Here is a 21,154-nt window from a genome sequence, read left to right on the forward strand (position 1 = left end):
GGAGATACTTAAAAATGTAGGCATGCAGTTTTATTTTCCAATTTCATATGAGACAGAGTGGCGCAGATGTTTTCTTGTTTACAGCTTGTAAACTGTGCTGTTGTTGTATCTTTTAAAGATACTCACTCTGAGTATAGCTTCTTAAGAGAATTGCTAAGAGTAAGAAGGAGCTATCCCTGAAAATTTCTTGGAAAGTTTATTTGCCACAAGATAGAATTACAAATTGATGCAAACTGTACATACCTTACCATGGCAAATTTCCACCTTCTCCTGTCCTATTTCTTGCATATGAGGGTAACTTTGGTTTTTAATATCCTACACAGACTTTATGTTCTGCTTATCTGTACTCTCTTTCTCTAGCCAGCTAGTACTGGAAAATTTCTGGCTCTCTATTCTAGCTCCAATTGATTTGAAATGGTACAAGCTTGGAAGTCAAGTCTATATTCCTGGAATATAGAGGTACATCATAGATCTTCATGATCTGATTTTTAATTAAATATTCTTTTGATTACATTGTGTCATTAGTATTTTTTTGTTTTTTTCTTATGTTCTTTCACTACTGTTTTGGTGGCAAAAGAATGTAGCCTGATGAAACAGAAGATTTGATCTAGACACATTTTGGTAAAAATGTATGCATCTGTAATGTTTGTAATAGCTTGCAATTTACTGTGCATGCCTTTATTTTGGAGTTTCAGTGTTGGGATGCTTTCAGATAAGTTTTTTTGGTAAAATTCCTCTTTGCACAGTAGGCACAATGCAAAGGAAATAGAAATGGGAATTAGTTACTTTTAAATCTTTTTAATGAATGTGACATTTTCAAACTCTTTTCCCTTCTGTGCTTCTCTTCTTATTTCATAAGTGCACATACTATTCTCAAGCTCCAGTTAGTAAATTTCTGTCATATTAATTTTAATTTAGCATTTTTGTTTGTTGGCCAAAACTTGTGCTGACTGTGTAAACAAAACAGAAGGATCCCCAGGCTTAAGATATAACAAGGGATTTAAGCATTTACGTGAGTGTTTTCAAAAGAGGTAGTAGTGCTTTGGACATGCTATGTTTGCTCAAATGTGAAGGACAAAGGTCCTTTTAGTATGTTTTTAATTAAAAGATTTCCTTTTAATCAAAAAGCTTAACAATAACTGCTGCGTTGTGTGAGTGAATGACAAAAGTTCTACCATATCTTACGGGATGAAATTTAATAGCTATGGTTAGTTCTGTTGCATTATGCAGGAAAGGGTATGTCGTGGTTGTTTGAGTGACAGAGTTTAAACAATATAGGAAGAAGCAGAATTTGAGAGCCCTTTCCCTTACTGAGGCGTTTGTACTGATGTACAGTATATTAACTAAAAGAACTTCCTATCTGAGGAGGAAACAAAACCTAAACTAGAAATACTTACCAATCTCTGCATATGTTAATCACCTCCCACATACAGCTGGGACTTTAGAGGAAAGGCCAGGTAAGTATGATGGACCTTCCAGCCCTTATCTAGCGCGTGACAGATTTCTGATACTTGAACCATCTCTTTACAGGTTAAAACTTTGTAGCAGCACCACCAATGTGACTGTGACCACAGTCTGTGTGCAGCTGTTGAGGCAGGCAGGCAGTGTACCCTGTGCCTTGGCTTTTTATAAAGTGCCTGGGATTTTTAGTGCCTCTTACTTCTTGCCATGCCAGGAGTGCATGAGCAGAAGACAAAGGTTTCTGTGACTTGCTCCTAGCACTTCAGGGTTTGTTGTTGTTGTTTGTGGGGTTTTTTTGTTTGTTTGTTGGGTTTTGGTTTTTTTTTTTGTTGTTGTTTTTTAATGAAGACACCTGAAAATAGTATTCTATTGCTCACTCTAAGGTTTCATTTAAAAGGCAAACCTATAGTATATGTACTTGGAGTAGTCTGAAAGCTCTTGTCTGCAGTAATGGCATACCTTCTCAGTATGCCTCCATCATGGATGTGTTCATTCCAAACGAATTCCACAGCTACAGTTCTTTGGGCATAAGCTTGAGAAATAAATGGTCTGGATAACAAGAGAGACTTGCCGTGTACTTGTTAGCCCTTACATAATGTAACATAAGGGTTCTAACATTAATATTTTTGCTGCATTTCAAAAATAGTTAATTTTTCAGTAAAAAAAAAAATAAAAAAATTAAAAGCTAAAGCCCAGAAAATAAAGGGCTGTTTATTTTTCCTTCAGAAATACCAGTACATTGTAATGCCTACAGTGTAAAGGGTGTACTTCTATTCAAATCAACAGAGTGACTGTGATGATTGCCATTTAAGAAAAAAAAGCTAGCAGATATTAAGTGTTCTTTTGATGGCTGATGTAATGATGGTGTAACTAGTTTTGCATCCCTGGTATCTTGCCCTGCCTCCCTGTGGCTTTTTAGGGTGTGGGTTTGGTTTGGTTTTTTTTTTTTTTAATGTACTAATTTTTTTTTTCCCCAGATGGACAGGGAGTTACATAGTTCTCTGTCTAGACTGATGTTTGATGGTGGAGGGGTAGTGAGCTCTTGCTAACTTCATAGACCATTTATTCTTCATATGGACTTCATATGTTGTGACATGGACTCTTAGCATGTAGATTGACAGAAAGTAATCTAGTACAAATTAATGTAGTAAGTTTACCATCATTTTCTTTGTAGCACAATGGCTGACAAATCGGCAAAATCAAACTCCCATGAGGGAGCTACAGCAGGAGAAATAAGTGCTCTGGAAGAGGCCTTTAGAAAATTTGCTGTCCATGGTGATACGAGAGCCACAGGAAAAGAAATGCATGGGAAGAACTGGTCAAAGCTATGTAAGGACTGCCATATCATAGATGGGAAGAATGTGACAACCACAGATGTTGACATTGTCTTCAGTAAAATCAAGTAAGTTCATTTCAGCCATAATTTTGTTGTCGCTGACCCTCCCACCCTCCCCCCAATATTTTGTAGAAACCATGTAAATTTACCTTCTGTTGCTTCTGATGTTGTGAGATACTGTTTGACAAAATCAATCTCTTTCTTGTTCCTTTACAAAATTTTCTTTCTTGGTCTGAAGATACAGGTTTCAGCTTCTGACCTGCTATCCTAAATTGACTTCAGTTTCACAGGTGTTGCACTATACAAAGAGAATGATGTGATCAGGATAAATGCAGGCTATTTCAATAAACTGGACTGCAGTAAGTGCTGACAATGTTTCCTGAAAGATACCTGAATGAAGTCAGGATGATCTTGCCAAAGCTTGGCCTCCAAGGACTGAGGCTAAGGTGGGATGTGTACTAAAAGTCAATATTCTAACAACAGTCATGATGTCCAGCACAACACCAGCTCAGGTTTGAAGTGTAAGTCCCTGCCAGACTGATGGTGAATATGGGATGGTGACTCTTGGCTGTGATGAATTAGGATTGTCTTGGTCATGTAATCTTATTTTTGTGACTGGAGCTTTAGTGAAACTTTCTCCCCAGTTGAAAACCAGGATTAGTCAGACACATGCCAAATCTTTGAGAGAAGATGTTAAAGGAAATATGTTAACAAGGAATTAATCTGTTATGGCATATTCTGTATGAAGCCCCAGATAAGTTTTTTGGTTTTGCTTTATTTGTAAAATTGGATTATTTTCACCATTTGTATTCCCCTGACATTTGATACGATAGTAGTGTCTTTTCTGCTTTTTATTATCATAATAATTGTTTAAATTGTTTCACACATCATTGTGTTGAGGGACATGCTTTTAAAATGGGTCCCTTAATTGTACTTGCGGCTTGTAGGAACAATTATTTGGCTTGTGCACTCAACTGTTGTGGTGTAATGCTGGGAGAACATGCAAACTGCATTGCTTATAAGGTAGTTGGAAAATCTTGCTACAAGCACTGACCATTTAGACTGCATCAAAGTGGAGAAAGGCAGAGAAGAAAAGACCTTTAATCTTGAGAGTTGTCTAGTGTAACATATATAGCATTATATTAGAATAACCTTACTTATTTGATTGATTTCTTTCTTTGTTTCTTTTCTCCTTGGGGATTTTATCTAGATAACTGAAAACACAACATATGCACACTCCCACCCTCTTGTCCTTGTATCAGTCCCTACTTGTATTTTCTTGAAAGTTGTATTAATGCAATTAGATATACCATCAGAGAACTGGCTTATTTGAAATGGATGTTTAGGCTGTAGGGTTTTTTTCTTTCTTGATCTATGATATTTTCAAATTTTCTTTTACTTTCATCAGCCTAAAATTTTGTTTGTTTTATTTATTATTTTATTTGTTTTATTTATTATTTCCTGTAGATAAATAGAAACTTAGTGCTATTTTCTCATATCAGTTTCTGGGCTCTTTAGTGGCAGAATGCCCCATGATATGGCATAAACGGATGCGCAGCATTAGCAGATATAAAGAGGTATCAGGTTTGGAGACTGCTGGGGCAGAAGGAATCCAGTCCTGTTGTGCAGGAGTGAATTGTAAGGTGGCAGGTACCTGAGGCTCCTAGGGCATGTCAGCAAATCCCCTTGCTGCTGTTGAATGCTCCCAGCTCAGCTTGGGGGTACCTGTCTCTGTCTCTTGAGAGGAAGAGCTAGTTCAGCAGTTTCTCAGACCTCACTCCTGTGACTGCTGTTAAGCGTTGTTATTTCTCTTGGAAGAGGCATGCCATTTTTCCCTCTGTCCAGTTGTCCTGGTTTAACCCCAGCCAGCAGCCAAGCCCCATGCAACTGCTTGCTCATTCTCCTACCAGCAGCATTGGGGAGAGAATTTAGAATAAAAGCTGGAAAACTCATGGGTTGAGATGAAGACATTTTAATAGGAAAAGCAAAAGCCATGCACACAAGCTAGGCAAAGCAAGGAATTCACTTGATTCACTGCTTCCCATGGGCAGGCAGATGTTCAGCCATCCCCAGGAGAGCCCTTCGCATTGTAACAAGTTGGGAATACAAACACCATCACTCCAAATGTCCCCCTCTTCCTCCCCACACTTTATTTACTGACGATGATGTCACATGGTCTGGAATATCCCTCTGGTCAGCCTTGGGGTCACCTGTCCTGGCTGTGTCTCCTTCCAGTCTCCCAAGCACCCTCACATTCCTTGCCAGTGTGGCAGTATGGAAAGCAGAATAGGCCTTGACTCTGTGCAATCACTGCTCAGCAATAATGAAAATATTGCCAAATTACCAACCCTGTGCTTAGCACAAATCCAAAATACAGCCCCATACCAGCCTCTGTGAATACAGTTAACTCTACCCTACCAAAAACCAGCGCTCTAGTATTTAATAGCTTAGTAGATAACTGCATTAAATGCAAAAGTATCTTAATTTTAGTTGCTTAAATTTTTTGTTCATTCCTCAATCCATCCACATACATTTAACGTGTATTTTATATATTCTTCTCTTTTAAAATGATTTTATTTTTAAATTATATTGCTTAAGTGGCATATGGGAGTTGAGATTTGCTATCTTTATTAGGAAGGTCTGGTTTTGGAATGTATGCTTTCAGTAAGTATACTTCCACGTTTTCTTAACTCATGGGGTTTTGTGGGTTTTTTACATTTTTATTCTTGAGTGCATGTGTCAGCACTTCTTTTTAGTCTAGATCACATTTATTTCACATATGATATTTTAAGCTTTAGGTTTTAAAAAGAGAAGATCTAATGGCTGTAGGAACTCAAGTATTAGTAATATGCTTTAACTTAGGAAGGTTAAGCATAATCTGGGTGTACAGGATTTCTTGAGCATGTTCAGACAGCTGTTTTTCCTTGCTTTCTCTTTTACTTCACATTTAACCCTAAGCTCATGGATAATGATAGATTTGGTAATGCATCAGAGCAGGCATACTCACATAATAAAGATTTTTATTTTACAAGCAGCTTTTTCACAGCAGAGCTCTATGGTTTTTTGACAAACCAAGTTTTTCTGCATCTATTTTAAATGTAAAACCTGAAACACTATAGAAGAATCTCCAACTCCCTCCAAAAGTGCTAAGTGCAGCTTTCATACCTCAATAAGAATTCTGCTTATGGTTACCAGAAGGCTTTGTGCTTCACCCTTGGTTTTGGGCTCTTGAACTAAAGTGTGTCTCACAAGATTAGCCTCAGCCTGGGAGTCTTAAAATCAGCCAAAGTGGTGGTTCAGTGGGATGGGGCTGGGGGATTTTAGCAGTTGTAGGCTAGTCGGGAAACACAGCAAACATTAAAAAAAAATGTGTTTCCCATATCCAACTACAATTGCCATCTAGCATTGTGTTAGAACTTCCAAACATATTTTCTGTTGGTTCTATTACTGGGTAGCCACTGTATGTAGCAGGGTTGTTTTCTAGCAAGCTATACTTAGAATTTGTGACAATGGCTCATGTTGTTCAGGCACTAGAAAATAATTAATCTAGTAGAAATGTTCTTTGGATTTATGAGTTACTATGTATAAAGCCCACATTTGTTGTCTTGCTAACTTTTCCAGGCTTCATTTATTATTCTAGTAGATACTGGCAAAATAGGTAGGAATTAAATGTTGCTGATAGGGTAAAGTAAAAAGGAAAATTAATAAGAGATATGTTTACCTAAGAGCTACTGAAAGATAATGTTTTATTCACCAATTGGCAACTTGCTCTGCTCCAGGAGAGATTTTTACCTCTGAAGTAATGAACATTTTTGTAGGTTTAACACCCCCTCTCCAACTCTGCCAAACCAAGTGAACAAAACTTCTGAAAGTTGTAAATAATCTGTGATACTTCTTGAAAGCTGAGACCTATGTGTCTTTCAGAGATTAGTTCATTTAAATTTAAGTTTAATGTTGTTATAAAGGTTGAAGAAATTCCACTGAGCCTTCGTTACAAATAAGAAAATAAGTGTAGAATGCATGAGGATGTCAGGTCAGACTGAAGTGCAATTTGTCTGTTTTATCTATAAAAGGTCTACTGATGGTCTTCATGTGAGCACACTTATATGTACTTGAGAATAAGAAGAAGGAATAGTCTAATGCAAAGAATCCACAGTAGACATGAAAGAATTATTGCTAGAATCACATTCCTTGATAAGAAAATATGTTAATTGGGTGATCTCTCTGCTTCCCTCCACTAAATATTTGATTAATAGTAATTTTAGGGTCCCACAAGTCCTTCCAATTTGGTGGATTGTAATATAAATTGTTAAAATTGTCAGCTCAGAAAGCACAAGAAATGAAGCCGCAAAGAATTTTGCAATGAAATTACTTGAAATGAAAAGCTAAAGCCCACTTACAAGAGTAGCCACGTATATGAATATTTATGATTTGCATCCCTAGAGAGCAGAGTTGAAACACCTACATTTATGCCAAGTATTTGGATTGCATTAATGCAGTTGGAATAGACTGCAGTTTCTATAATGAGTAACTTTTCTTATTTTTAAGGTTATAAAGCATACAATAAAGCCATGTCTTACAATGTCACTAACTTTCCATGCATCCTGTACCTGAAAGAGCTAAAGAAATTTTGAAGAGTGAATGACAAAAGTTCTACCATATCTTACGGGATGAAATCTTAAAAAAAATAATTAAAAAGTGCAGCAAAGCCAACAGAAGAGTACATAACTGTAAATGTAATTATGCAGTAATCTTTCTTTTTTGTAGTTTCATGGTCATCACTTGTGATGTTGTACTCCTTTCTTCATGTGTTCCTTGGACTATATAAAACAGTAACATCAGTTGTAGGGTAAATTTTAATTTCAAAGCTAGCTTAAAATTATGTGCTTAAAGTCAAGTAAAAATCCCTTCTGCTAACTGGTACCAGGAAAACCTTTTCTCTGTAAATGGTAAAAATGAGGCAACTTTTTCTCAGAAAAAAATTACTTACATGATTGTTAAAAATAAAATAAAAAAGCATGAAAATCCTTCATAAGAAGTGATTTTTCTAACTGGTCCATACATTCACTGCCATACTTGAAGACAAAGAATAAGGGCACAGTATTATTCTGTGGGAAAGGAAGTTTTCATAAATTACTGTATCTGAAGTATTTGTGACAGGACTAACACTAGTTCTCCAACTATTTTTGTGATGACAATATCTTCAATCTCCCTATAGCTCAGGTTTCTGCTAAAATGTAGGTGTTTAGTATAAATATCTTAGTAATATTAGATCATTTGAAGCATTAATTTTTCACATACTATCTGAACTTTATATAGACATCTTACTTTTGTATTTTTTTTAATGGAAAGTGATAATGCAGTCTGGTCCTACTGAATTTAGAGACATACAATATGCAGGCATGCAATAGCATTTGAAGATGGATGTTTTTCTTGACAGTGGGAATTCCCTTGGCATCTTTTCAGTAGCTGAAACACTTGTTTGCTTTCTTGGAAAATTTCATCATTAACTGTTTCTTTTCTGGTACTCTTCTGGAGTTCCAAAAGTTCCTAGGTTGTGTGTCTTTTATTTTGCTTGCAGAGTGCAAGTATGGATTTAGTGAATCTTGTTGCCCTGGCGAAACCAGGGTTCTGGTGACAGAGGAGAAGGGCACTGAAGAGTTCTGCATTTGGTATGAAAAGCATCATGTGACTGCATTCTTCTTATTCTAGCAAGACAGTGAGACACAACAGTCTAAGAACTTCAGGATTTTTGTATTAAGGAAAACAAGACACCCAACACTAATAGATGCTGCTGAGCTCTGATCAGCATTCCAGCATGTTACCTTAGGAACTTAAATTTCTTTGTTTATTGAGGATCAACAACTGCTCTGGGAAATTTGATATGTTAGCTATGCCATATACATACTCCACTTGTATGTCGTTAACATGGTAATAGTAATAGCCTCGATATAAATACCTCTGCTCTTATTTTAGAAGTGTTACCAATCAGCACTGCAAGAATATGTTTTAAGCACTGCCATAATACTGCTAATTCTATGACATTATTAGATAGAAAAATAAAAATATTTCTGTTTATACTGGCATGTTACTGTGGTTGCAGGCAGGCCTGGGTGACATCAGCCCTTGGATCCATTGTGAGCATTTATTTAGGTAGTCATCTCCATGGAAACATTTGTTTGTTTTGATGTTACTATGTGTTAAATTCTGAAAAATTTTTTGTGGTTCTATACTGGATTGTTACTGAAGATTAGTTGAGCTACAGAAGCTTTGTAAATATACCTTACTCCCTGCCCTCTAAAATATTCTTGGTAAAAGATCAAGTGGAAGCATAATTGTCTTCTGAAGTTCCCATTAGTAGTTCCTGATGTTGCTTTGACATGTTTTCTTGTTGCTGAGGAAGCCACATATTCTAAAGGCCAGAAAACTCTCCTCCATCTCTTTGAGAAAGGAAGGTTTTGTTCCCATGGAGAATCTTCACAACACACTTTATTGTGCCCTGACTTTTGAGCAGACCCACCCATGCGCTGTCCTCACTGTCTTGCACACTTGGCTGTTTAGCATAATTCCCACAGCCTGTATCAGTCAGGTCTCTGCAGGAGTGGTTCCACCTGGGAACAGCTGGGCCTTAATGCAGCAACAGTTCACCATGGCTGCGAGACTTAAAATGGGTGACGTTTGCTCTGATAAGCTGGCAAGAAAACTCTTGGCAAAAATGCTTTCCCTATTTGTCAACTGTAATATAATTGTTGTCTTTTCTTTGTATTGAACAAATACGATGCTTCTTGCTTTCTTATTGTATTTGAAAGGAGTAGTACTTTGACACCTGAATTCATTCAAAACAAATATCTATCAATGAGGTTTCTCTGAAGTAAATAGTCATTAATGAAGATTTTTGCAGTATTTAAACAGGTATGAAGTGGTCTTCATATATAAATGAAGCACCTAGTAGTTGCAAGCTGTATTTTACATCTGTACTGGAGACATTCTTTTGATAGTGACATAGAAAAGGGTTTTTGTAATCCTACTTTATGCAGGAAGTAGGCATAACAGTTACCTTTTGTACTTTAATATGTTTACATCAGGAAATAAATTTTAAGTGCATATAGAACAATATGCAGGGCAAAATCTGTTCTGGTAAGTCTCAGACAAATTGTGAACTTGTGCATTTTTAGATAAAAATGTAGGTAAGTTTCAACAGAAAGTGTTCTTTTTTGCCACATCTATGTTTTAATTGAAATTAAGATCCAATTGCCTTTCTTGCCTGAATAGCCAAATGTAATGTTGCCATTTGTACTTTAGCCTTCAAAAGATTTTTATTTAAAAAACCAAAGCAGCTCTTCTTCCTCTTCTGCCAAGAGGCATAAATTCTAAAAGTAAAGTGATTGCTTTTGAGAAGGAAGATGGTTTTAAATTAATTTGCTGTAACATAGGCTTGTTTTATACATGTATAATGGGTAAATATTATACCTGTAATGATGTTTACTGATTAGGATTTTAAAAACACCATTTTGCAGGAGTTTTCAAGACATCACTTGAAAACATATAGGTACTGCGGTGAGTGATTCATTTCCCAGCTGATATGGAATGCTGCAGGGTTTTGCATCATTAGTTTTTTTCTGCCTAAGCTGTGGAGCAGCTTTAAGTCAAAGCCAAATCTTTGTCAGTGGTGGCAAGTGGTGGAAAATACCTTGAGGCAAAGTTGTTTCAGTGGAGCCAAGAGTTCATTGTGAAAGTGAGGACACTCGGTGTCTGTTTTGAACGTGTGATATTCCCAAAGTCCCGCAGGTTTTCTCACTGATTTTCCTTCCCAGGAATTGGTTCTGGAGAGCTTATGGGAATGGTGCCATGCTGTGTGCAGACTGCCCAGCAGAGAGTTCCTGCAAGCTTGCCAGGGTGCTGCACTGCCCTGCTCATGGAGCCCTTTGCACTGTGCCAGGTGCAAAGCTTTTGTGGCATTTGCTTGTGTTTTGAGCTGTGAGCTTTGTAGAAAGGCTGGTATCGTGCGCTGACAGAAAATGAGGAATGGTCCCTTGGCAGGACTGGATCATCTTTTTCCTCTTCTTTGCCTCAACTTTGTTCTGGAAGGAGAAGATCTGAAAGTGTTGGAAATCTTCCAGTCTCACACTTACCTTATTTTAATGATTGCCGCACTCGCTTCATGTGATGCTTCTAGTCTTTTGACACAATTTTGATTTTATGGTGTCTTTTGAGTCCATAGAATTCATGCAGGTTTCCTGCTGCAAACAAGCCAGGCCAGTGCAGCTGCAGAGGTTTCAGTGGATATATTTTTCTTCTGCAAACTGCTAGATAGTCCTGTTACCTTGTTTTCATGATTGTGGCACTAGGATGCTTAGAACTGCAAAAAGCTTTCTGGAGTGTTCTTTTTCTAGGCAGAAACCTAGAAGAGTCTAAAGGAGAGGATAAGCCACCACCATCATCCAGTGAGCAGAAGATAGTATATCTGTTGGTCTTTGCTGATAAAGGAGAGCATTGTACCACTTAGTGCCATTTGTGACCCTGGGCTTCAGCAGCTGTAGAACACTGGTGATCTTTGGCACCCGGCTGTGGCTCTCATGACACATGACAGCACTTGCTTCATTGCCCAGATATCTTGGATCTTTATTATATGCCCTTTAGCTGCAAATATTGTTTAAAAATGAAAATAAGCTAACAAGTAGTTATTGTATACTGTCAATATGATATTTTAATCGTATGTAAAAGGTGCAACTGATAGCTTTTATATCATTATAATTGTGTGCAAGGGAAGTTCTTTTTCTTGCAGTTGACAACAGATAATACAGTGATACTGTGACACAATAATTCATTACAGCACAACTGAAATATTTGTGTGAGAAAACAAAATGGGTGTGTGCTTATTGTCTGGAATCTATCTCATTTATAAAGGATCTCCAGATATACTCATTGCAATTCCCAGTGCAGTACCAATTGACCCTGGATTTAGCTGCTTTGTGCTATTCGGGGTGTCTGTTACTCTTTTTGTGGTGGTGTTTGCTAAATTTCTGAATGGAACTGACAGTGCTAAGAATGAAGGGTTTATCTGACCCAGACCGATGTGAAAATAATACAAGAAGCTACTGAAAAGAGGATCACAGAGTAGAGGGTGGGCAGTTCTTACTCATCATCATATGCAGTCTGTATTTCACAAAAAGGTGTTATGTGTTTGCTTCTGCTAGAACAAGCCTTTGTAGTATGGGGTGCCTTAGAAGTGATGGCTGCAGTATTTACCATCAGCTCTCCCATCACTTCCTGTGCACAGCAGATACTGCTGCTACATTCTAAGGTAGTTTGTGCCACTAGGGGAATACAAGGAGCCCTATTTTGAAACTCCTTTGTGGGCTGTCTTCCTGTTGCAATTTGAAACAGGTAGTAAATAATCTTTCTTCAAAATTTTGGCTCTTTACATTTTCTTCCTTTCATGGGTGCTGTGTGGAAATAGATGCCTGGGGCATTTCTAATCTAAGTGGAGAGTGGCAATATGTCAAACTGTTTGCATTTGGCATAGTACCAACAGAAGGTTTGTAGGTTTCTAAGCAGTATGTATTGTTTAATGTTTTCAGCTCTACAAGAGGGTTTCTAGGGAGGATGTTTTATTTGATTTTTTTGGCACCTTTTTAATTTTTAGCAAAAAAATTAACAGGTGAGCTGGTATTCTTAAAAGAGTCTACAAATATAAAAAATAAGAAAAAGGGAGTAATTTGGTATTTATAGGTTCTGTCTTGTTTTAGTCTAAAGAGCTTTGTAGGTTGAGAGATAGGTTTCAAGGCTAACAGAACAATATGAGAAGGTACGGAAAGGTAGTTACAGTAAAAGAAAATATGTACCTCATATGGTAGCTAGTAGCCTCTCTAATAGGTGATAGTCCTGTGTATATCCAGAAATAAGGAATTTTAATTCTAGATGTCAGATGAAAATAGTGGTGAACTAATTGTCTGAGATTTGAGTCCAGGACATTTTTAATGCTAGTTATTAGAGAAAATGAGTGGTGTGGAAGGAAATTTGAAATTAATGACTATAATCTGAATAAATGTTTCTGTTCCCAGTAAGTCCTGGTACTAGTTTAAAAGGAACAATGAAGAATATTCAATTTAGTAGGTGCTTTAGAGAGTTAGTACATTTGCCATGTGTTTCAGCAGTTCATCCTTTATTAAAAAAAAAAAAAAAAAAAAACCAAACCACCACACCCCCCAAAAAACCAAAACAAACAAAAAAACCCCCATAAAATAGCATGTTTTTTTTTTTTTTTCACAAGACTTCATAGAAATTATATCAAATAGAGATTATTTCCTTACCTTTATAGAAAAAGCTGGAGCTGTGCTGTCCTCTTCCAGACAGGTTGCCTTTCTTTCATCACTTCACCTCAGCTGAGAGTAATGGGAGAGTTTTACATTATGCTGAAGTGGACGTCATAGTTGGGAAATCTGTTGTACTAAAGTGTACAGAACAATCTTGATCCCTTTTTTTTTTTTTTTTTTCTCCAAGACAATAGACTGTAGCCTGCTGGGACTCCTCTAACCACATGGAGAAAGCTATAGAGAAGGTACTAGACAGTTAAATAAGCTGCTGGTTTTCCTGATTCTGTACTGAATAGGATGAACTCCGTGTGCTGATTTAACATTCTGGTTTTGAGTCTGACTTGCAAATCCAGCTGACTGCAGCTTCAGTCAACATTGGCCATTTTGAACAATTTTGATAACTCCTTTCCTGATGTAGTTTTGTGTTCTTAGCCCAACAATACAGTATATCTTACATGCTTGGAAGATTTTTCCTTTTATTTCCCTTTTAGATGCTACACTATGTCAAACAGTCATTGGCTTCCTTGTCTTTGAGTGCTAATCTGTGAAAGCCATGGTCCAGGTGGACAGTGAAGTGATGGTAACCTGAGGTAAACAGCAGAGGTATATGAAAGCAATCTGACTTAAGAGCTACCCATGGAGAGCTGGACTTCTATGATGTTAGGGACATTGACTTGATGTTATCTAACATGATATTTGCTCTTTTTGGAAAATTTTCAGCTCCATTTGTCAAAGCTTTGAGATAAAGAAGATGACAATATGTAATTTCTGGAGATGGTTACCCAAATAAATTAAGCCAGTTGTGGATTAGATTCCTATGTGCTTGCCCCAGGTGTGATCTCTTAATCTTGGAAGAAGTCATTGGCTGAAGACCACAGCTTCTGCAACATACATAGTGGTTTTTAAAGGAGTTACAGTATCGACTAGTCTCTCAAATAACATTGTTAATTGTCATATGCTGTTGTTTTAAGAAAATGAAGCATATAGAGGGTATCTGATTTGCATGTACTAGGAAGATTTGTGGCCAGAATTTCTGCTTGTCATCTTTGTTGAGCTCCATTTGAAAATCTGGAGGGTTTTTTGAGCTTTGAAGTGTGAGAAGATTTGGATTTGAATGCCTCTTGAGGGTTAGACACCCTATAAGTGCTGCAGATTAGAAAGACATAGAGACTTAGCAGTTTTTGTGACTGTGATCTCAGAGCTTTGTTGGCATGTCAGTACAGAGTACTCTGTAGGTGTAGGATATGATGTTCAGGAGTGCATAAAACTTGCTGTGACTGTGTTCTACCCTGTTAAGCTTTGTTAAGTAATTGAAGGAGAGCATTAGCCTGAAACATTTGCTGTTGAATTCCTACTGGTTTTGCTGTACTTACTATGAGACATTAAATGACCATAAATACATTCATCAAGAACTTAAACTATTTTAAATTGACTACTCATATAAACATTCCTAATGTAGAAGTTCTGTAATAAAAATAGACCAACATGTAAATCTGCAAAGATGCTTGTCAGTTGTATGTTTTGGGAGGTTTCAGAGTAGGCCTGCACAGGCTGGTACATCCAACACAAAATATAGAGCTGAACTGTGTATTTTTACATGGCATTGTGTTAATCTGTTAGTTTTGTACCACCCTATTTTCTTGCAAGAGCCAGTTTGCTTTGTGCTTTATAGGTTGTGACGATATACGTGACTTGGTTATGAACTGCATTCTGCCCTGTTGGCAGTGCTGATGGAGGATGAAAGTCTGTATGTTGAGTTAGATCCCATGGTAATTCATCCGTGGTCCTCATTCAGAAGATTTTGTGCCACAAATAAGTTTGTATATACCTGGAAAGTAAGACAGTTTTCTGACATGCATTGGAATAAGAGCACAAAAGTCTAATACTAATTGCACCGTTAACTGTCTGCTATTTAGAAAACTTGCCCTTCTGTACAAAACATTGTGGGAGTAGATACATCGAATATTCTTGCACCAACATGTCAGTGGATGACGTTTGGAGCAATACTTTGTTGCTTCTGCTGGTAAAATCAGAGAAAGAAAACAGTTTCAGGATTGAGATAGTATTCCAAGAAAAATGGACATGGAGCTTCATTTTCTGAATGTAAGTGACTGAGAGCTGCTGGAGATTGCTAGTGTAAGAATGCACTGATTTGTGTTTGTAGATGAAAGTACCCCTTTGAACAAAGCAAAAATCAACAGGGCATCAAATCTTACCCAGCATTGACTCAGTACCTTCCTTCATTAAGTGTTGGTCTAAATAAGTCACATATTTCCAAAAGAATATATGCTTGCTGTTTTATAGTCTCCTCTCTGCTTTCCCAATTCATTCCAGCCATCTTGAAGTCTTCCCAATTGTTCCTTATCATTTTGGTTTGTGATGATGGTGTCTGCAACTGTGTGGGTAAACCTCCATTTATTGTAAACTTCTGCATGTTTTGAATAGAGAAGTGCAATGTAAGTGAAAGAATATCTAAATTGATAGCAACTGTCATAATCTTCTGCCTTTCTTTTGGATTTGTAATAAATACGGTTCACCAAATCTGATAAATCAAAATTTGGAATTTTATTGAGAGAGACAAAATGATAGTCTCAGACAGCCACAATTAAAAAGGACAGCGTCGAGCCCGGGGTCGCCGCTGGGTGAACAATGATAACACACTCTGTCAGTCTGTTATCTCCCAAGTTCACATTTTTGGTTTGCAGCAGTCTCTTTTTATACACTGGATTGCGGAGAGAAGATCGGGATTTCAACGGTCCTCCCTCCGAGGCATCTTCATTAAACATGCAGGTTTCAGTTCTAAGAGTCTGAATGGGTCAGCGGAGGAGTACAATGCAGTTAATGGTCGGATTCAGGTGTGGTGTGGTGATGTTAATTTCTGACGGAGACGATCTAGATACTGATCTGATGTAATCATCTGGTTCTTCGGGCTTTCATCTCCTTTTTCTGTCATCTTTGTTCCCTTTCACCGATTCCCGGCAGAGGCATTTTTTTTGTGTCCCCCTTTCTGGTAATTCCAATCATGTTTTCCTCGTGTCCCTCCCATGCCTTTTCAGGACAGAGAAATTCCTGTACTTTACTGAGCCACCTTTCCCTGAGTTAACTCGCAACATGCTAGGTTAAACAAAACTTATACTTATATGGTTTGTATTACATTTTGTATCTTTTAACACGAATTAACTTTAGGACATATATCACAGATTGGTTTCAGATGCATGTGAGTCAGCACTGTAAAGAACTTGCATAAAGATCTTTAATCCAGGGGAGGTGATAGATCCCCATAGAGAATTTGGTCCCTCTCTGTTTACAGCTTTCACAAAATGCCAAGGCATTATTGGCATGTACTGTTCTGCAGATTCTGTGACACAACTGAGAGTTCCATTTGGAAAATGTGTTCCCCACTCTGGACATGGAGAGAGGATCAGTCTCTCTCACCCAGAAAGTCAAAATGGCTTCTTTCTGAAGCTGGGTGTAGCTTTGTTGTAACTACTTGTTTGACAGGCTTTCTCTAGAGTTGCTGTTTTTTTGGGTTTTTTTTTCTGTCAGGAGATGATTAAAACTGTGCTTTGCCTATGTTGAATTATTTTGGTCTCTGAGCTCACAGGCATGCCCTCATTATTTGTGAGGTATGTTGAGGATTCCTACAGTTGTTCTTGGTTATGATTAGTAGGGGGATCTTCATTCAGGCTGAGGGTTGCATTATTAATTGCAGCAACCTTGTGCTGAGATGGAAAGTGCCAAGAGATTGCTCTGGAGGTATACAAAGTGGTCAGATGCATTAGCTATTTTTTCCCTAAGCTGTGCAAAGGTAGATACCTATTTCCACAAGATATGGTAAGGAGAAATGATAAAGGCATAGCAGATGAATTTACTAGAGAATATTCTCTGCATTGGCAATAGCAGATGTATGGAATTGGTTTGTGGATCACTAGTGGAAACAAGGTGCTTTCATGTGTATTACAGGGGTTTTGCTGCTCTATAATTTAGCCTTAACATTTCCCATCTGCACTTTTTAAAAATAGTATTGTTCTCTTCAATTCAGATACTCTCCTACTCTCATTTGTAAACCATTTGACAGAGTGTTTTGGCCACAGTCTACCTATTCTTCTGTCTTGCTTTTTGTTTTGTAAATTGAGAATGCTGCCAATGCAGACATTTGCATCTCTAACTGCTCTTTCAGAAAACATGAAGATAAGAAGGACATAAGGAGTAGGACATCATTGTGAATGTTGTTTTAACATAGAGTGAAATCTCCTTTGCAAGAAACAGACATAGACTGGGAAATCTTCCAAAACTGGGGAATGTATATTTAGAGCTTTGCTGTGACCATCCAATTTTCCCTTTCATATGGGAAAACAATCTTCCAGTAGGGGAGAAATATGCAGTTTCTTCATAATTTCTATTATATTTCTTGTTTTCTTTGAAAGAGAAAATGTTTGGTTTCTGCTCTGCATAACTGCAGTATGGATTCTCCTTTCTTGAAGGTTGTGATTTGGTCCTTGGTTGTTGGTTATGGCAGTTTTGTGGCTTTCTGTGCACACGACCTATGGATATGGACTAACACTGCAGTTAGTTTCTCTTTTTTTACTTGGTGTGTCATTCTTGATTTCACACCTTTCTATCTCCAGCCATGGTCAATGACTCTTACACACTGAGATCATGCTGGCGTCAGTTAACACCAGCTATTTTTAATGCTACCACCTTCTCATATTGCCAGCAAAAAATGTTAGCAGATATACATACATCCATGTTTTCTCTCTGTCATCAGGATTACTGAAACAACCTCTCCCACAAACACATATTTTTTTACTTAGAGAGTTCACTATCACTGAGCTGTCACTGAGTTCAGAAATTGGCTTTGTGGTTAGATGTGATTTAACATGGAAAGCAATCCAACTCTTTGAAAACCTTTGAAAAATTTAATGGTGCTGTTGTAAAACCATTTGATAATGATATTTTCTTATTGAGACAATCTGATAAAACTCTTGGTTTTAAATTCTATGTAATTAAACTCTAAAGGAAAATTCTAGCTTGGATTAGAGGACTGCTGCTCTGGTTTCCATAGTGACATTTTAGTAGGCAATGAGTTGCTTACTGCTAGGCTTGTCTGCTGAGCTGGCTGCAGTTCCCAAATACATGAAGCTGTGTTGCTTTGTTTAAATTATGTTTCAGAAACAACTATGCAAAATTATTTTTGAAAAATATGTATTATATGTATAGTATTGTGAAAAACGCCAATCACTTGTTTTAAAATTTTGAAAGTTTAATAGTAAATAAAATGGTTATAAAAATAGAATTAGAGTAAAAAATTGAACAATTAGGGTTAGGACAATACGAGACAATAAAAACAAAGTTACAGACATCTGAGAGCCTTCCTGAGCAAAAAAGCTCTGAAGAAGGACCCCTGTTAACAAAGGATTATCTCTTAAAAGCAATAGCCTGTTGAATATTCATACATTTCATACATGATGCATAAATTCCATTCAAACAAAGAATTCTCTCTAGTTAGCGTCACTTTTTTTCCTTTAATCTCTATGGCATCTTCCGGGCTGAGCAAGGCAGGAGAAGTTGGTCTCTTCTGATAAGGAAGTAGTAAATTCTTTTTTCTCTGAAAGATTTATGTTTTCCTGTGGTTGGTATATAAAAACTACATTTTAACTACAAAACTACATTTACCATACTATCAAAATATTAATACAACGCTACCAATCAATACAACATAATACATATAGTAAATATCTTGCGTAGAGCCATATAATGTGCACTTTTCACAGTTTCCTTGGAGAAAAATGGAAAAACCCATTTATTTAACAAGCAAAGTGGCATTAAAAATATATATATTAAAATTAAGTAATAAAACTTCTCCCTTTTCTGAAGAGATGGCAAATTCAGAAAATCCTTGTCGTGGAGTGTAGCTCGGCTTGCTCAGTCTCTTATCCGTCCCTTCTACGCTGGCAAATGCTGAGTCCCGGGCCCCAGTGGGCCATAGGTGTGAGTTCCCCGTGCTTTTCTGGGTTTTCAGTTCCAAGAAAAAGAAAAGCCACAGTCTGGGGAACTTCTCTGCCTCAGCTAGCCAAAAAAATCCCTCCCAAAATTAATGGAGAGCTCTCTCCGGCTGTCTGTCTGTGCTGCAGACAAACACAGTCTGTGTGAAGGATGTGGGGTAGCAAGTGCAGTTTCTGATAACAAACTCTGTGTTTCTTTTTTCTCCCTTTCACACTCGGAGCCAAAGTCTTAAAAGTGTAGAATTTAATATCCAGCATAAACAGAATAGATGATTGGGGATACAAGCATCATAAAGTCATCCCAGGACTTGTTTGGTGGTTTTGTTTTGGTGGTTTTTTTTTTTTTTGTTCTGGGACATGAATGAGACATGTCAGCTCGCATGGGATTGCTGGTGATCTGTGGAAGGATGTCTTATCTTTGTATCCTACTTTTCTTTCCCTGGGTTATCAGGCAGTGTGTTCATGTGCACTGCTTTAACTGGTGGAGAAAGTACAGGTAATGTTGGTTCTTTGCCCTGTCCTCTCAGCTGTAAAACCTTTGCTCTAAGCCCCTGCACTTCAACAGCAGAAAGAGCTTTTGAAATTGCAGTGGCTGTATCAACTTTTTCAGCTCTCTGAAGATAAAATGGTAAGTATTATTATAGGAAAGTAGCTTCTTACCACTAGCTTGTGTGGTAAGCTCAGCCTGGGGAAGACTGACAGATGAAGTGATTAGCTATTAAGAATGCTTAGTAAATCTTCAACTATTCGTAGCTACTTTATTTATTTGAGGCTGACTTAATGAGCATTATGGCATCATCCTCTTGGATTTTTGTATTTTGGATATGCTCAGCAGTGTCTCTGGCAGCTGTGCACTATATTGAGTTATTACTGTGGTTAGTTTCTGCTCCCTTCTCCTATGGTCTGTGTGTATGCCTAGCCTAGTGCATATCCTTAAGATGACAAGAACCAAAGAGAACAGCAAATAAATTGAGCCTTCTAGAGAAGAAACCAGCATATATGTCAGAAGTCTGATTTTGAGGCATTGTCTTTCTGCTTCAGCACTAGCTTGTCCCCATTTGTGTCTAAGACCTATTTGCAGCCTCTTTTTTGAATTGCTCCTAATTTCCTTCATCGTTCTGTACTTTGGCTAATATTCCTGCTAGTTTCAGTCATCCATGCTGCGTCTTTTAATGTCTTATCTTCCACCCAAGTTATGTTGTCAAACAGTATCAATCCTTCATACACCTAAGGGATGGATTTTTATGTTACAGAACATTTTCTGCAAGTTATATGTCATTTCTTGGATTCTTTCACAGGAGTAGACAGCATTCTAAGGAGTGATAAAATTATTGTCTTCTATCTGTTGTGTGTGTAGTTTATACATTCTTTGGGTGGAGTCCACAGGATTGACAACCAGAAGATGGATGTATCTCTTCTATAGCAAGGAAAAGCGGAAGTGCTCCCAGACTACTTGGTAGCACATGTTTCTTTTTCAAAACTTGGGTCCATGCCTGTCATGCCAAATATACTTGCAAACCCCTTTAATGTAAGTTGTGGCATGTGCATTCTTCAAGCTTCACAGAGTTTTCCTAATACTTCTTATCAATAGTTGTTACATGAGTCTTCATGATGAAATATTCAAATGTAACATTACTTTTGTTCTCTTAAACTGAAGAAAACCCCAAACAAATGTGGAAATAATTGGATTCTGCTAATCTGTTTAGCTAATTTAATCTTTTCCTCTAAATCGCGTGTAGCTATCAGACCTATGTCTGCTTGGACTTTATCTTTTCCTTATCCTCTGTAAATCCCATTAAATCTCTTTAACCCCTTTAACTCATTCTGGGATTTGCTTTCTTTTGGAAGCTTTCACTTAGTAATGTTTTGCCATGTCATATTCTTTCTCCAGTCCCCTTTCGTTCCCTTCCCAATGCTGTTTTATCTTATAGGCTCATAGCTGTTGGGTTTGTCTTTTTTGAATTTCAGATTTTATTTTAAAGGAAATGAATTTTTACCATGAGTGAAGCACACAGGAAGCACATAGGACAGAAAAA

General features: G+C 37.4%; 1 protein-coding gene across 1 annotated transcript in view; it reads left to right on the forward strand.

Annotated features, from left to right (window-relative positions):
• The window catches only part of TPPP (tubulin polymerization promoting protein), a 63,061-nt gene that overhangs the window by 12,038 nt on the left and 29,869 nt on the right, over positions 1-21,154 (forward strand). Inside the window, exon 2 of the mRNA XM_040055792.2 lies at positions 2,636-2,863. Within this exon, the coding sequence (XP_039911726.1) occupies positions 2,640-2,863 (224 nt within the window). The 5' untranslated portion in view covers positions 2,636-2,639. The remainder of the gene's footprint in view (positions 1-2,635; positions 2,864-21,154) is intronic.

Source organism: Hirundo rustica, chromosome 1 (genome assembly GCF_015227805.2).
Source record: "Hirundo rustica isolate bHirRus1 chromosome 1, bHirRus1.pri.v3, whole genome shotgun sequence".
Classification (NCBI taxonomy): domain Eukaryota; kingdom Metazoa; phylum Chordata; class Aves; order Passeriformes; family Hirundinidae; genus Hirundo; species Hirundo rustica.